The sequence below is a fragment of the Heteronotia binoei genome, chromosome 4, assembly GCF_032191835.1.
Source record: "Heteronotia binoei isolate CCM8104 ecotype False Entrance Well chromosome 4, APGP_CSIRO_Hbin_v1, whole genome shotgun sequence".
Classification (NCBI taxonomy): domain Eukaryota; kingdom Metazoa; phylum Chordata; class Lepidosauria; order Squamata; family Gekkonidae; genus Heteronotia; species Heteronotia binoei.
In genome coordinates, this window is record NC_083226.1 from 61,116,003 (window position 1) to 61,134,296 (window position 18,294).

Consider the following 18,294-nt stretch of genomic DNA (forward strand, 5'->3'; position numbering starts at 1 on the left):
GATTAGCTCTTTTAGCCCTGATTGCTAGGAAGATTAAAGTGAACTTTGTTTCTAAGAATACCTCTTAACTGAATTGTTTTAGTATTATTGTTCTGAGTGTATGCTGAGGTTATAGAATTTTAACTTGGTTGCTTGTAATTTGTTTTAGATATGTTTTAATCGTGAAGGCTAGTGGTCATGAACAATAAATTTATTGATGAAAGTACTGAAAGCATGTAGATACCCAATTTGTTTGTGTGTATGTGTGTATATATAGTTACCCTAAGGTAACAAGGGGTTGTGAGGATCTCCTGAGTTTGTTGGGGGAATTAGCTAGGAGACCCAGGCAATTCAAGAGGGGCAACAAGCTGGATCTCCACCTATGTTTATGGGGATTTTCCCCCTCAGAACTCTCAAATGAACCAGGCCTTAATGAAATGATTTATATTAATAAAAGTTAAATGAAATAAAAATAAATATCAGTTGAAGAGCACTCTAAACACACATACAAGTTCAGAAAATAAAGGTAGTAGCTTATAGCGGCAACTGGATCGAGGCGGTGTGGCAGTGCTGATGTTACTAGATCTGTCATCTGCATTTGATACGGTCGACCATCAGTTGCTGATCCACCACCTCGCCGACATAGGGGTTAGGGGGTTGGCCTTACAATGGCTCTCCTCCTTCCTCATGGGTCGGGGACAAAGGGTGGCGATTGGGGGTGAACAATCCCAGAGGCGCACACTAGATTGTGGGGTGCCTTAGGGAGCAGTTCTCTCCCCGATGTTATTCAACATCTATATGCGCCCCCTTGCCCAGATTGCCCGGAGGTTTGGGCTGGGTTGTCATCAATATGCAGATGACACCCAGCTCTATCTGCTAATGGACGGCCAGCCCACCTCCGCCCCGGGGAACCTGGGCTCTACAGGCTGTTGCAACGTGGCTTAGGCTGAGCGGGCTGAAGTTGAAGACAGAGGTTCTCTGTGTGGGTCGTGGCACTCTGGGGAAGGAAATATCTCTCCTGACCTTTGACGGTGCGCCGCTGAAGGCGGCGCAGCGGGTAAAGAGTTTGGGTGTCTTACTGGAGCCTTCACTATCAATGGAGGCCCAGATAACAGCCACTGCCAAGTCAGCATTTTTCCATCTGAGGCGGGCGAGGCAGCTGGCTCCTTTCCTAGAGCGTCAGGACCTAGCAACGGTGATCCATGCGACGGTCACCTCAAGATTGGACTACTGTAACACCCTCTACATGGGGCTGCCTCTGTGCCGGACCCGGAAGTTACAGCTAGTGCAGAATGCGGCGGCCAGGCTGTTGCTTGGTCTCCCAAGATGGGAGCATATACGGCCGGGGCTACGCGGACTGCACTGGCTGCCGATTGTATACCGGGTCAAGTACAAAGTGCTGGTCATTACCTTTAAAGCCCTATATGGCCGAGGACCGACCTACCTGAGGGACCGTCTCTCCCCGTATGAGCCCCAGAGAGCACTGAGGTCAGTAGGAAAAAACAGATTGACTACCCCTGGGCCAAAAGAAATTAAACTCCAGAATACCCGTACACGGGCCTTTTCTTCCGCGGCCCCATACCTTTGGAATCAGCTCCCAGAGGAGGTGCGGGCCCTGCGGAACCTTGATCAGTTCCGCAGGGCCTGCAAGACCACCCTCTTTAAACTGGCGTTTATGAATAGCTGAACTATAAGTGCATAACAAGGAAACATCAAAATAGTCCAGTCCGGAGATCCGCCATCAATACCAACTGACAGGCATAGCGTCAAATGACAATATTACGGTTAGTGTTAATTTAATGCTATTAGATTAGTAACGGTTTTTAATTAATGTATTAATTGGTTTTAAGGTTAATTTAATGTTTTATTAATGTATTGTTATTTTCTGTTGTTGTTAGCCGCCCTGAGCCTGCTTGGCGGGGGAGGGCGGGATATAAATAAAATTTTACTTACTTACTTACTATAGAGACAGAAAGGAACTTATTCTATGGGACTATATTACCTGTCCAGAGAATATAGATCCAAGCAGAAGGATGAGCAAAACGAACCAGCATTCCACTCAAGTTTACCCAACCTTGTGGCTGGGAGTGTAAGTCAATGGACGTCCAAACACACACACACTCTCTTGGACAGAGGGTGGTTTATATAACTTTGAGCAATAACGTGATTGCTCCTAGAACAATGCTGTGATGGTGTGAATGAACCAGGGAAGCTGCGTAGCTTTCCCATGGGTTGTGAATGCAATGTAACATTCATGTGAAAATGTCTATTGTGCTTGGTGACCTCTAATAGACAGGACAAGAGAACTACTACAAAGGGATGTTATGGGATTAAAATGATTTTTACTATAGACTCACATAGAATGTAGGAAAAAATCAGGCAAGGTGGGGGAATGGGTTAGTTGTACTGCCTTTTCTGAAAATTACTCTTTGGCATTGATGGATTTAAAAGAGGGAAAAGAAGTGCCAAAAGCCAGACCTTTGCAACTTTAGGATCACTTTTCCCAGACAAGCCTCTGGCCAGTATTTGATGACACACATTCCATGTGATTGTAGGACCTATGTTGATCCTATTTTCAGACCACGTAAAAGTCTAGCAGAGTGACCCTATGAGATGTTGAGAAAGAAGGTTGCCTGCATCACATTGTCCAAGGTACCAGACTGGTCCTTCAAGGGAGGAGGGGTCCAGGCATTACAATATATATATGGATTCCATCTATAGCTATTAATATCAGTTTGATGTGGATTGTACTTTGATTCGTACCTTACTCTATTAAGTTCAGGGTAGTTAACAAGGGTTTACTTAATTTTATTCTCACAACAACCTTGTAGAATAGGTGTTAGGCTGAGAGATAAGATGCTTAAGATTTTCATGTTAACTTGGAGTCTGAGCAGGAATTTGCACTGAACCTTTCCACATCTAAACTCTTCACTCAAGCTACAGTGTGTCAGCTTTCAAAAATATTTTACTCTTTTTTAACCTAGGAAATATTTAAAATTTCATTCTGGTAAGTATAGGTGAACAACTTTGAACTATTGAAAGCTGGGGTTTTTCCCCCAATCAAAAATTAATATTACCCGCCGAATCTGTTAAAAATTGCCTTTCCTGCTCTTAGACCTGCTTAAGTACATGCAGTGTGTGGCACTTGTGAGGATTAGCGCTTTTGAGTGGTTTAGAGCCACATACATGCCATGTTCATAAGCCACACATGTGGCATAGTTGAAGAATATATAAAATTTGTCATGTTTAAAATACAAAAATTCTAAAGACAAGGGCTGTAATACTAGCGATTTTTCCCTGTGCTATAGGAAAGTGTGCTGCTCCACTCAGAATCTCAGATTATGTGCGGCTGCATAGGTATTTGCTAGTAGCAACCTCCATGTGCCCTATTAAAGGAAGCTCAAGTAATTTTCTTGCTTTGTCATGTCACTTTTACTCCTCTGCTCTCCACTAAAGCTTTCCATTCTGATTCTATCCTCGTTTCAAGTATAGTAATCATCCCAGCATCAAAAATATTTCAAGGAATACAATTGAAGAGCTTTTTAAATCCCAAAATACATTGGTTTTGATCTAGAGTTTCCATTCTTCCAGTGATGATGCCTTTCTCCAGAAGAAGAGGACACAAAGAATAGGAAGAGGGGGAGAAAAGAGACAAAACTAGAGAGAAAAGTGTGTTTCCAAGCTGTATTTAAACAGTTGTGAATTTCAGTAAAAAAGGATAGCAAGAGGGGGAAAGGCAGAAGTATGAAATAGAAATAGTAATCCTAGGTTTAGCTAAGAGAGAAAGTATTAGTAGACAATATTAGAAGAGACAACAAAAAGGCTACTAAAAAGAGGAAGAGGTAAGATGGGCCAAAATGATTTGAAAGCAAAAAATTAAAAATTTAAACTTGAGTATAAGGTAACAGAAGCCTGTCAATAGTGTTTCAGTGTTTGAGAAAACAAACAAGCAAAGAGATTGAGAATGGAAACAAGAAGATAAAACAAATAAGATAATTATAGTTACGTAAGGGAAAGAATGAGTAAATAAACTAGGGCCCTTGGCTAGAAGGAGAAAGAAAAGAACAGGTTGTTGATTTACTTGCATAATTTATAGGCAGGGCTGATCCATCCATCCATCCATTAGGCAGCCCTTAGTCAGCTTCCTAGGGCATAGCCCTGGGGGGGTGCCAAGTTGGGCCCTCCCCCTTTCACCTCCTTGGGGAAATGGATGAGCACGGCAAACATGCACCTCAGAGCATGTTTGCCACCCATCCACCGTCGCTTCTGGAAGCCAGGTTGAGCTACGGCAGCTCGGTGGCATGTGCACTCTGAGGTGTATGTGCTGCACCACCGCCATGGCACTTGCCCTGATTGGGGACCAGGGAGGAAGGGTGCAGGTGGTGGGGCGGCACCTCACCTTGGGCACCAGACACCCTGAAGCCGAACCTGTTTATAGGCTGCATTTCTCACTGAGACTCAAGGCAGGGAACACCAGGGAAATCAAATCTTTTTACATACTTGAATTAGGTTGAAACATTAATGATTTGGTACAAATCTATATGCACTCATTGGCTTGAAAAAATATAATCACATTTTTTTATTAATTAAAATGTATAAATCTTCAGAAGCTTGCAAAATGTTTAATATTTTAATCATTTGGTTCTGGTTATGGGGGGGACCTTTCTTTGCAACTGCTAAATTCTTGATAGAAATATGGTTTCTTATTCTCCCCTCCCCCCACCATCTTCTGCTACCACTGCTTGTATGGTAAGTTGAAATAGATACAGCTTTCTGTTAAATATTATGTAATATTGTCCTTTCTGAGACAACTGGGCACCATTACTGGAGTGTAATTTCTATCTGCCTAACCTAAAATTATCTGTCTGCCTAACCTAAGACTGCAACCTAAAAACTATTTTTTTTATTGTAGACAAAAATTGCAGGCAGTCATATAGGCCCATTTTTTAAAAATCCAAACAACATGATTAGTGTAATGTCCATATTTGTTATTTTAGCTGGTACTAACACAAGGTTCTGCTATTGTTGCCATTTGTTCCTTTCTGATTTAATTTGATCATGGACACAATCTCCAAAGCAAGTAGTTTATAACCATATTAGAATGTAAAAGTAATAGAATAAGAATAAATGTATAGTTATAAATAGATATTTGCGAAAATTGAGGGTCTGTATGTTTTTAACAAAAGAGTTTCAAAGAGTAGGTGTCTGTTGAGGATAGGTGTTCAGTCCTCATTAGTCATTGAATCTAAGTTTCACGTTATTTAGAAACTGGTTTTCAGACCAGTTACTAATGATTAATGTTTAGTTAGTTTTATGTAGCACTGGATGCCAAATATATTATACACGCAGAATCCCTCACATAGGCTATAATCTGAAGTAGTGTATGTGTAGCCAGTTTTTCCTGGCTTCTCACTGTTTGGTGCTCCAGAGGCCCCCCTCGGTCATTATCCCAATGAAAGCCTGTCGTTGTTCCACCACTTTTGTGTTAAAAACTTACTCAGCTGATATAGACTAGCATCCATCAATTCCGTTAAGACAATGTTATAGAAAGCTCATTAAATGTCAGATGCCTGTTGAATATATAATTAATGAGACATAATCACACACCCCATGATGATAGATGTTTTCTCTGCTTCTAATCTGTTAAGTGTATAGTTATATTATTTATTTGGGAACTCAAGACTGCATGCTGGTGACTGAGTGTAGTTCAGAAATGTGAGTGTCAGCATATTCAGATGTACGCATTTAAGGATCTTCTAACATTGTAGGAGAAAACAGATATTTGAATTGAAACTTTACATTTTAGGCAAATCTAAGCACATCAGGAGAACTACTTTACTGGTTTCTCTTCTTCATAGATCCTATTTCAGAGAATTGTATGACATGCAGGAATGCTGACTTGGGTTTTTCAAAGAGCAACCACTTCTGAACTAACAGGAAGTCATTTTTAACCTTCACGGGTGTTTCTTCAAAAGTTTTTGATGTATTTGTAGGTGTATGTTTTTGTTTTGAGACATGTGGTCTACCCTTCAAAGAAAAATGGTTAGAAGTCTTATTGGATATGCATAAACCATTTAATGTATCTGAAGTAGCTCTTTTACTTGTGTTCCATATATATTGAAAGTAGGGTTGCCAAGTCCAATCCCAGAAATATCTGGGAACTTTTAGGGTGGAGCCAGGAGACTTTGGGGGTGGAGCCAGGAGACACTGGGGTGGAGCTAGGGGGAGGGGGGAAACGGTGCTGGGGAGCGTGGTGAGCCGCCCCGTCTCGGAGCGGGCTATGCCACTGCGCGGCTGCAGCCTCTTCTCCGCTCGCTGTGGCTGCTCCTCCGAGATGGGCTCAGGCTGAGCCCATCTCGGAGGAGCAGCTGCAGTGAGGCAGGGGGGGGCGGCAGCGGCGCGGCGGCCTCGCTCGCTCCACTCTGCCTCTGGGGTGGAATCGGAGGGGGGGTGGAGGCGGGCCGGGGGCGTGGCAAGCCGCGAGTCCGGGTCCTAGAAGGGCCCGGATTCGCGGCTTGCCATGCTCCCGGCCTGCCTTGCCCTCCCCTTCTCTGGTTTTGCCTCGCTGGTTTTGCCTGCGCTGCTGCCGCCTCTTGGCTGCTCCTCCGAGATGGGCTCAGCCTGGGCCCATCTCGGAGAAGCAGCTGCGGTGGGTGGGGAGGGGGTGGCAGCGGCGCGGCGGCCTCGCCCGCTCCAGGATCGGGCGGCTCGCCATGCTCCCCAGGGCCGTTTCCCCCCCTCCCCCCGCTTCCATTTTTTTGGGGAGCGGGGGAAGAGGGTGGAAATCCTGGGGTCCCCCGCCAGGGCGGGAGGGTTGGGAAGACTAATTGAAAGAGCCCTGGCATGACTGGCTGGTTTTACATGCCAGCTTTGAAAACTGAGTACTTCATGTATTTGAAAATATGGATAAGTATTTCAGGTATGGACATATGCTTATGAAAAACAAACACTGATTCTTAGATAGATCAAGGTAATATTGGAGTGCTAGAACAAAGATAAAGACAAAGAGAGACCTGAGAGCTAAGAACTGCACAGAGAAGGGAAGGAGCATTAGGTATAAAGAAATAATAACTGTGGAACTTCAAATTATGGTGCATAATACTAGTCAGTATCAAAATACTTAATCAAAATACTGCATCAAATTAGACCACATATCATGTCAGTACAAATCCAAAAGCTGGTACTATATTTATACCAGTATATATCAAAATATTCCATTGTTGATAGTAGTTGATCACATACTGCATTGCAACTCCACAGCAGGAGTAAGTTCTATACCTTTATCTAATAGTACACTTACTCTGGATTGATATTGTCATGATTACTCCTTTACCTGCTGTGAAATTATAGCATAATAAGTAACTTTCATCTAGGAATTAGTTGTCGCTACAGGGGTGAACTTAAGTCTAGGCTGTACTACCTCAGCCTGCAGGTGGAGATTACATCACTGAAAGCTTCTCAAACAATAGAAACTACCTGAAGCCTGTAGTGGTTTTTCCCAAACATAGGTTTACCACTTCAGTGAAAGTTACGTTTGGAACTATGTTATTTATTAGACTGAGAATGTTAGGAATACTGTTCTACTTTAAGTTCTGTGTCATATTTCTCTTTATTGGTCCTAAAGTAATTAGAACTATGCATCAGCATTTGTTCAGTTGTGATAATTATACTTCTACAAGCAGAAACTGCCTCCCTCTGCTCTATGTAATTGTAATATTCAAGGACAGGAATCTTTCAACACATGCATGCCTTGATTTTTTCATTTGTTTTATATTCTTTCATAGGTGCCTTGACCCAAGCCATTCGCAATTTTGCAAAAAGCCTTGAAGGTTGGCTTTCCAATGCCATGAACAATATTCCACAGAGAATGATTCAAACCAAGGTAAACTGGGTCACTGTGAAAAAAAAGGGCATTAGGAAACACTAGTAAAACATTATTGTTAATTCCTCTGTCACAACTAGAGAGAGCCAATGTCAAAAGCACTCTTTAAAAAAAAAAATCCATAGAATGCAATCTTCATTTTTATGTAATACAGATTTGTATGAAACGTTTCTGATAGTACATGATGTCTTTAATATTCCCACAAACCTCAGATTTTTCTACAGATGGCTAAAATCCCTGTTCAAGGAATACTTTACATTAGGAGTTCTCCCATTAGGAGATCTGGCACATGGGGACTACATTAGTGTGCCCAATGCCTAAAGATAGCCACATCTTCAATTAAAAATATAACAAAATTATTAATCTACCCATTTAGATCAAAAGTAAACATTCAAAGGTCAATGAAGAAATGTTAACTTGAATGCAATCCATTTTGGAACAACATTTTATTGTGGAATCCTTTTTTGTTGTTGTTCAGTCGCACAGTCGAGTCCGACTCTAACCAGGGAACAGTCAGAGTTGATTTCCCTTAGGACTGACTGATTTGATCTTCTTGCAGTCCAAGGGACTCTCAAGATTCTTCTCCAACACCACAGCTCAAAAGCATCTATTCTTCTGCACTTGGCCTTTCTTATGGTCCAACTCTCACAGCCATACATTACTACTAGAAATACCATAGCTTTGACTATACAGACTTTTGTTGGCAGGGTGATGGCTCTACTTTTTATTATACTGCCTAGGTTCACCATAGCTGTCCTCCCAAGGAGCAAATGTCTTTTGATTTCATGTCACCATCTGCAGTGATTTTGGATCCCAGAAATGTGAAGTCTGCCACTACTTCCATGTCTTTTCTTCTATTTGCCAAGGAGTGATGGGGCTGGATGCCATGATCTTAGTTTTTTTGATGTTGAGTTTCAAGCCTACCTTTGTGCTCTCCTCTTTCACCCTCAACAAGAGGTTCTTTAGGTCCTTTTCACTTTCTCCCATTAGAGTGGTATCATCTGCATATCTGAGGTTGTTGATGTTTTTCCTGGCAATCTTAATTCCAGTTTGTGCTTCATCCAGGCCAGCATTCCACATGATGTACTCTGCATATAAATTAAATAAGCAGGGTGACAATATACATCCTTGTTGAACTCCTTTTCCTATTCTAAATCAATCAGTTGTTCCATATCCCGTTCTGACAATTGCTTCTTGACCCTTATACGGGTTTCTCAGCATCCTTTTAACTAGGTACAAATGCTTACCTAGTTGGTGTGATATTTGTGGCTGTTTTCTGTTAGCCAAAGCATTAATGTCCAAGTCAAGGGCTGTGACAGACACCCTTAAAACATCATGTAAATCTGGGGTGTCAAACATGCATCTCGGGGGCTGAATCATGCCCCTGGAGAACTCCTATCAGGTCCCCGAGTAACTGGCTATTATCTGTCCAAGAGACTGTATGAATTCTTTTAGGAGTCAAGCTTGTTGGGTTTGGCTGATTTCAAATGCAGAGTTCTTGCTTTGACTTATCTTATCTCATGAAAGATTGAATGGCTCAAAGCCAGGCTTACTGACTGCATTGTTATATGTGTCACATTCTTTTTGAAAATGTCAGTTTAAAAAGTGAAAAATACATTTCTCAGCAAAGGCAAGTCTGTTTGGGAAATTTGCTGGCCCATATGTGAAAGCAGAAGTATACATTTTAACCTCTTCTCTGTCTTCCTAGGTTGCCGCTGTAAGTGCCTTTGCTCAGACTCTGCGAAGATACACATCTCTTAATCACCTGGCTCAGGCGGCTCGTGCTGTGCTGCAGAACACTTCTCAAATCAACCAGATGCTCAATGACCTCAACCGTGTTGATTTTGCCAATGTCCAGGTATGCTGGACTATTCCAATACATACGTGTTCTGGGAGGGAAGTTCAGACCCTACCCTCCCTGTTGCCTTGGCTCTAGGACACTGCTCTAGTTGGCCTTAGAAGGAGAAGCGAGGAGATCTGAATACAGCATGATTCCTCCTCCTTTCAATGGCTCCCCTCCTGTACAGCCTGAAGTACACAGCCAAGGAACAGCTCACCAACAGTTTAAAAGGCAGCACTGTAACTCATGCATATCTTCCAAATAGTGGTTCTCATGAGTTGCTGGTAACTACCTTGTCTGTTGCCATGTTTGCGCTTCAGCCCCCTCTAAAGATCAACTGGTCAGTTGTAACTCAAGTGGCAATCCCCCCTTTCCCTTGTCTGATATTTTTCTTTCCTGTTTGAGTCTCTGAGCTAACTGTCATAGTTTCATCTAGAAAAACTGCCACAAGACTACCTTGTTTATGCATGCAAAGGGTACATAACACAAATATGACAGCTTGTATGTAATTCTCATTACAAGAAAATAATCGCAAAATATGTCCATATTTTAGAATCTGCAGCATCTGCCAGTATTAAAATGAATGTACCTGTTGCTTTTATAGGCAAATGTTATCTAAGCCAACTTGTGGAAGATAATAGTTAGTGACCCATTTTAAATAATCAGATAATCCACAGATAAGTAACAAGAAGCAGCATTCAGAAACATTCATATGACCGGAAATTCTGTTCCTCCTCTTCCTGGTTCCTGTGCTCCAAATCCACCATTCACTCAAAGATTCTGGGGAAATGTCATGATTATATATCACACTGGCTACTGTAGTCACCCCTGTGCTAAGTTCTATTTATTCATTCTCTGTTTTTAGACTTATAATTGAATTGAGATATGTGGAGCTTCCCTTCTTTTGACTTCTTTTTGCACTGTGACAGGAGCAGGCTTCCTGGGTGTGCCAGTGTGATGACAACATGGTACAGAGGTTGGAAACAGATTTCAAGATGACTCTTCAGCAGCAGAGCACTCTGGAGCAGTGGGCTGCCTGGCTTGATAATGTAATGATGCAAGCACTGAAACCATATGAAGGAAGGCCTAGTTTTCCTAAAGCAGCACGGCAGTTTCTATTAAAGTGGTCCTTCTACAGGTTAGTATCTAAAAACGTTCTAAATAGGTTTGTTTTGTTCATATACATGGAATTTTATAACATCACCCCACCACCACCACCAAACCCATGTCTGAAGGTGCCTGTGGCATACAGTTTGACATAGATAGGGGAAAGACTCAAGAGTAACAAGAGATAAAAGTGGACAAAAGGAGGTATTTGTGCTTGGGATTTGTTGTAGTTGGGGATGAAGACTTGGGGTGTTAACCTGTATATGTTTTGTTTGTCTCTGTAGGATGATGGTAATTGACCAGAAGAAAGATGTTACTAATCTCCTGCTCAAGATGAGAACCCAAATTACATATAGATATTGTGATCCTTATGGACCATAATAGGCATCATATAGCCTGCCGCTGTATCTAGTTATAGCCCATGAAATTATATTGAGCATCCAAAATTTGAATTATTTCATTAAGTGAATTAATGCTCTATTACTTCCAAATATGTACTCTATTGTACTTCTGAGGATACATTTTCCTTACCAGTCAGTAGGCTCTGCCACTTTTCTGCTATGCTATTTCCCCATATCTCTAAAATAAATGATACTGATTGAAAAAAGGGAGACATTTACATTTTAGTAGAACTTTCCTAGTGTAACATAAATATGTTGCCCTAAATCGTTTGAAAATTATTTTATATGCTTCAGAGGTTTCTGAACTGTTTATTGAATGATGATGTTTTCCCATTCATATTTTCATTTTTGAACAGCTCAATGGTTATTCGAGATTTAACTTTGCGCAGTGCTGCTAGCTTTGGTTCTTTTCATCTGATCCGTCTATTGTATGATGAATACATGTTTTACTTGGTAGAACATCGAGTTGCTCAAGCCACAGGAGAGACACCTATTGCAGTCATGGGAGAGGTAAGTCCACAAGTAGATTACTTTCCTAGTTGATATAAAAATGAACTGGGGATAACTTTCTCCAAAATGTGTGTAGTTAACAAAGTGTAACATAATATAAAGTAGCATTTAAGGGGAATGCATGCTATTGCAGAATTCAAAAGGAGGGCAGGTACATAATCAAAATTATTGTGCTAAAGTTTTCTAATATATTTGTTTGGAATCGACCTGCTTTTGAGTGCTGAAACTAATATTTTTCTCTTATCATTCACCATATTAGTTTCAGAGAAGCTGATTTTTCTTCTGTCAAATACTGACTTGCTTGTGTCACACAAAGTGTCGTTGTTTGACTTGGCAGTCAAAAATTATGATCTAAAGTTGTATCTGAAGAAAAGTTTTTTATCTTATAAGCACCTTTTGGTCTAGTTGTATTAATGATGTTATTTATGTTTTATACACTGTGTGATTGATTGTTATGGCCTTTACCAATCATATTAGAGTAGTTCTTAAATAGCTATTCCTTTCAAGCCTGTCATCTTCAATAAAACATATAGGAAGTTACATATTATTGTCATTCTGATGGTCCACATGAGTGAAGTTAAATAACAATTCTTTCACTGCTTCTTGCTGGACAAAGAAAAGCTAACGTTTTTTTCCCAGAGAGGAGTTTCCTGTTATAGCAATATCTCCTTTTTAGCTGATTTATTCTCTTGGGTTTTGTATTGATTGCATTAAAATACTGCTTCAGTTTAAGAAAATCAGATGTTCTCTTTTTGATGCTGAAAGAAATACTAGCCCTTATAAATTGATTAATGTCATGTTCAATTATCTCATTTGCTGCACCAAAGGGTAGAAAATCTTTAGCTATCTTACATATTGCTCAATATTTTTATTTCTTGGGCAAAAATGAACAGTTTCTTATGAAGAGTCAACAAGCACTCCTTAAGTTTATTCACAAAGCATTACAAAACTCACGCTGCTGCTTTTGCAGCCTGATGCTTTCTATTGTCAAATACTCAAACTGTTTTCTTCCATTTCCATTTTCCTTCCTTCTCTCTTTTACCCTGTATGGATTCCTAGGTATTTCAACATAGTCAGCTTTAATTTATAGGACTATGTGGCATATACTAGAATTCATGTGATCTTACCATAAAGTTCATCTTACAGCTTGAGAATTCTCCATAAGGGTCAGTTATGACAGTCAAAGGTGTCATAGCTAATTGGTTGTATACAGGGGTAGTTTTGTAGAAAAACAGGTGGTGGAGCTCTTCCAGGGATTGGATGCAGCTGCAATACTATTCAATGGACAAGGAGGTGGAACTCTCAGAAGGAGTTGGTGGAACTTTCAGAAAGGTTCAGGAGCTGTGCTCCTGTGAGCTCCCACTGAATCTGAGGCCTGGTTGTATACCAGTTATGTACACTATTATGTACACTATGAAGCTTGCTACGTGTTACTTTTGTGGGTATGCTTACTAAAACTTCATTGTCAAATTGGACTACTATTGAGAGTATGAGGATAAAATATCAAAGCGGTATACATTCATATTTTTTTTCTGCAGTTTGGTGATTTAAATGCTGTGTCCCCTGGAAATATGGACAAAGGTTAGTATTATTTAAATTATAGTATATTGGAGTGCATTTGTAGCATGTTACCAGGACCATCTGAATTTATTGACTGTGTAAATCAGACTTAAATTGAGACAAGCTTGACACAGTGGTGAACCACTTTCAAAGCCTGGTTGTAGGTTATGAGAGTGAGGGATGAATTTTATGCTATGATGAAATGATAAAGACTGAATACCTTTGCAAACCTGATGGAGCTAGACTGCAGTATGCAAACATACATAATGAATGTGGAATCAGTGTTGTAATACTTATACTTATCGGCTTGAACACACAACCACAAGTAAAGTTGTGCTTATGGAAAAGATCTTTCCTGCCATCCTTCCCACTGAAAAGCGCCCTGTGTTATTCAAAAAGAATGTCAAGAGATTATTGGAAATGACATGTGATCTACAGTAGGAAAGGAGCAATGGTGGAAGGTGTTCCCCCTCCCCTCCCCCCCCCCCCATGAACAGAAATGCTCTTTTGCTCACATAGATTCCCACTAAAAAACAGCAAGGTGCATTGCAGTAGTCAAGATAACAGGAAACAAATTCAGCTTCAGGACATTTTTTTAAAAATCTCAGATTATTTGACTAACCACATATTGAGAGGAAATCAAGTTCATAAAGGAGTCAAAGAGAAAGATAGAACTTAGTCAGGTATGTCTATACATTATTTTTTTAGTATTGGATTTTGTCACAGAAGGGTTAGCTGATTCCCTTCTAAAGGTTAATTATAGCATTGTTAAAATTGCTAATAATACGGCATAAGAATATGGCTCTTCCAGAGTGCAAGATTCATGGTGTATTATTTGTGCAGATGAAGGCAGTGAAGTTGAAAGTGAAATAGACGAAGAGCTGGATGAATCTGGAGAGCCACAAGCAAAGAGAGAGAAGACTGAAATAAGCCAGGCCTTTCAGGTGGGCTGCCTACAGCCGGTACTCGAGAGTGGAGTACAGCAGAGCCTCCTGAATCCTCTTCACAATGAGCACATTGTTACAGCTACTCAAACTATAAGACAATGCAGTGCTACTGGAAATACATATACTGCAGTCTAACAATTATTAAAGCTACTTTTTCAAATTATATTAGCCCTGTTGATGTTGGGCTTATCATGGGGGAGGGGAGGGATGCAAAAAAAGAAGTCTGAAGGTTGACTGTTGTCAAATTTTATCTGTGCTTGAACGCTACTTTTACTGGAGTTGTGAAATGGAATGGGTGTATGTATTTTGCCAGGTCTCTTTTGGAAAAAAATAAATTGGTAAATACAATCATTTTACACTGGCCGCTTAATATTAAAAGTTTTTTTAGTTTCAAGAGTCCAGAAGGGTTTTTGCAAAGCTTAATGTTAATGTTTTTGTCCTCTTTATAATTAAAAGTAATTTAATTTTTTCATAGTTTTTACAAAATATTTTAATGTTAACTGTTAGTCATGGTGATTTTGTATAAATGGATTTTTTTAAATTAAATGCACTCTGAAATATCAAAAAATCTTTGTTGATTTACACTGGAGGCATATTCATTTGACAGCTGCTGCATTAGTTACTATAAAAAGGCAGCCTTCATTGGAGAGAACTGGAAGATGCTATTTTGATATATTTCAGAGTGTTCAGGGGATTGGAAATTTTATTATAATGCTAGATGCTTGAGAACATAGACTGTCTTCTTTCTCACAGGAAGAGCTATTATAATGATTGCAGGATAAAAAAGAGCTCTGATAACAAATGGAAATGTGTACTTAATAAATGTACATATGACTCCATCACAGACAGTGCAAGTTTCCTTATAAAAATCAGTTTTAGTTATTTTTTAAACAACTCCACTCTTTTAGGACTACTGATTTCAGGGACAGTCTGGCCAAATGCTGACTCTTCACAGCCTCCATTCATTTATGTAAAGCTTGTGCAAGATTCAAACCAAACCATACATATGATGCAAAACAAGGGTAAAACCACATTTTAAATGATTGGAGATTGTGTTTCTGTAGCGCTTGGTGGATTGTGTGCCTCATAAACAAATGGGACCACTATGTAGATGGTTTCTGCTCTTCAGTGGGACTACAGATGTTAGATACTGAAGCTAAAAAAGTATCTTTTTAGTCTGTGCTACTTATGCTGAATTGGACATGCAGGAAACCATTCCTTTCAGATGACTTTTTTATTCCATGTCCTTTTCCTCTTGATAGGTCAATCTGCTGCTCTTGTTAAAGATAAATTATTGGATGCAAGGAATGTAGCAACCTGCATTGTAATTTTGCTCAAAATAATTCCTAGTTCTTAAGTGGATTTCATTTCTACATAAAATGTTAAGAGACAGTGAAACTGGCACATGTCACTTGTACTTATTTCCCAGTTGCATAGAATTGAATAGGTGGCTAGACGGACCATTGCCATTTAAGAATGTACATCAGGGATCATTGTACCTCGGCTATTACATGGTGCCTTAAAACAGAACTGAAGCTAAGATTTTCTTGTTAATAACTCTTACATTGATTCAACAAAGTGTGCCTGTCTTCTCTTCCTCCCCCTGCTTTCAAATTCCCTAACTAGTAAGGGCAGGTTACATCAAAAATCAAGATTTTTTATTAGATAGTTTTAATATCCCTCTTAGAGTGACAACCTATTTCTTATTTATAGCTGAATTTCACTTTATTACTAATCAGATTTTCTTGGCTGGGGGGGAGTGGGTAAAAAAAAAAACTAGCTTTAACATAACAAGATCAACAGAATAGGTTAGCCAACTCCCAAACAAGAATTAATGCATGTTTTCCTAAACCCCTTTATTTCTTTTTTTTTTTACTTTAAAAAGCAAAGTAAGCAAATTTTAAAAAACAAGCATATAGTTTCAATTTGTGCATATGTGGGGGGTCAGTCTACTATTTCATTTAATGGTTAAATCATATTTTATTTTCTCTTGAATTTTAATCAGCATGTCATATATGTAATGGATTAAGCATTTTTTTTTGTCTAAAAGATACCTTGATAATCCTTAGTTTGATTTAAACAAACCAAAAATGAAGGAAAGCACAAAGAAAATTTTTCGGACTATAGAAAGGCCTTTGTAAAAGAAGAAAATATGAGGCCTTGTTGCCAGTTGTGTGAAAGATTATCTTTAAAGTTGCAGTCACCAAATGCTTAAACAGCATGTGAAAACAGTGGTATATTTATTGCTCACAGATTTGATCCTAGATTTCTCATGTTTCAAGAATATCTAAAGACTTTTTTAATTTGAAGATTTCTGTTTCTAAAATAAGCTTTAAGAATTTGCATTAAATTGTGGAATTTTGAGGCCCACTGGCAGCATAGACACGGCTAGATGATGTGTCTAGTAATCCCTGCCATTCTTATGCTGGTATTCCATTATCATTTTGTTTTCTTTGTTATTTAAATGTGTTCTTATTTTTTTCCTCAAAATCCATCACGTCTGTACCCCTCACCAATTCTTTTTTAAAAAGTAAGCTGTGATAGTTATTCCCTCTCATTGTGCATTATGAAATGTTTACACTTAAATACAGTGAAATTAAATGTAAAAACAAAAACTTTTCAGCATCGTTTTTTAAGGCTTTGGTAAGGATGTTCTGTATTAGATGAAAGTTATTTACTGGGTATAATCCTTCGTTATGGCAAACTTGTTTGATTTTTATCATTGTTCTTGTTATAAATGTTTGCTTTTCTTTTTGCAGAGTAATGATTATGATTATAACATGCAAATATAGTTTTGTTAGAGAGGCAAGGCTTTGTAAACCCTCTCCAACCTCTCCCCAAGTTGATCACTGTATTCAATGTGCCAAAAAGGTTGATTTAAAATCACATCCGTATTTCATACTCCACTACAATAATGGTATTCTGGTCTGCAGTGGAACTGTTCAAATAAGATGAACCTTGGCAGACAAATATTGTCCCAAATGCATCCAAAATGTCCCATAATACAAACAGATTGAAGGAATAGCAGAACAGATTAATCTTAATTTCAGATTTTAATTTAGTTCAGTGGTAGTTGTTAATTTTTCCTTTTTGTTATAAGTTAAGTGTATTAGAAACAGGTAATACAATATTTGAGTCCTATGGCACCCCAACCCTATTCCTAGAGGCTTTTGGATATAGTCAGTAAGCCACATGACATTGAGTAGCATTCTGGTATTATGCTACTTGTTGTGCCTATATGTTCATACCAATCCTTTAAAGCTTTTCTTTTTGCATTGTTTTAAGTTATGTATAAGGGCCAGGATTCAGATTCTTCACAAATATGTGCCCAAGTGCTTCTATGCACACATATCAGGTTCAGGGCTTTTCTAATTTCTTTTTCCAAGTGCAGCTTCTTTTTGCTGCATTGGATGCTGCCTCTGAGATCCTTTGACTTTGGGGACAGGAGTTAAAAGAGCTATGGTGTATTCATAGATGATCCTGGATACAGCTGTAAAAAAATAATCACTATTCCACTATCTTACATTGCATAAAATAAAATGTTGCCTGAGTACCAATGAGGCTACTGACTTAATTGAAGCACTTTTGTGGACACTGCAGAAGAAAGGACTCATAAGATTTGTGTGTAACCTGTCTTTTAACCATTAGTTTGAAAAAAGATTACTTTTTAAAATAAAAAAATTAAAACTTTTCGGCTCTTGAATTGGTAATGCAGTGATCAATATAGGTAGTATTGTTGAACTTCTTATTTGGACACAAGGCCCAGTTTTCATAAACTCTTCAGGAATGCAAAATAGTTGGTGCTGTCACTTTAACTAACAGGTGTTGTACTGTCCTGTCAGAATTCTTTGTTTTATTTTAATTTTTGTATTGTTACTTGGAATTACAACACTACTTTAGGGATTGGTCACCTTTTTAAAAAATTACCAATGTGCAATGTTACCACATTTGGTTCACCAATAGGTGATACTGGAATAGTACTAATGGTACCATCATTCAGGAATGTACAGATCTACATACTGTTTCTTTAGTTTAAAACGAGGTATTTGTAAACTTCTGAAACATTTG

General features: G+C 39.1%; 1 protein-coding gene across 7 annotated transcripts in view; it reads left to right on the forward strand.

The window, feature by feature from the left end:
- The window catches only part of RFX3 (regulatory factor X3), a 325,131-nt gene extending 307,216 nt beyond the window's left edge, over window positions 1–17,915 (forward strand). For 6 of the 7 annotated variants that reach the window (XM_060237388.1, XM_060237389.1, XM_060237390.1 and 3 more), the window contains 6 exons: window positions 7,764–7,861; window positions 9,570–9,719; window positions 10,631–10,839; window positions 11,566–11,719; window positions 13,258–13,300; window positions 14,123–17,915. In XM_060237388.1, coding sequence (XP_060093371.1) covers window positions 7,764–7,861; window positions 9,570–9,719; window positions 10,631–10,839; window positions 11,566–11,719; window positions 13,258–13,300; window positions 14,123–14,361 — 893 coding nt within the window. In that variant the 3' untranslated portion in view covers window positions 14,362–17,915. The remainder of the gene's footprint in view (window positions 1–7,763; window positions 7,862–9,569; window positions 9,720–10,630; window positions 10,840–11,565; window positions 11,720–13,257; window positions 13,301–14,122) is intronic. The other variant, XM_060237392.1, reaches the window with a different exon arrangement.
- The last annotated feature ends 379 nt before the right edge of the window (window positions 17,916–18,294 follow it).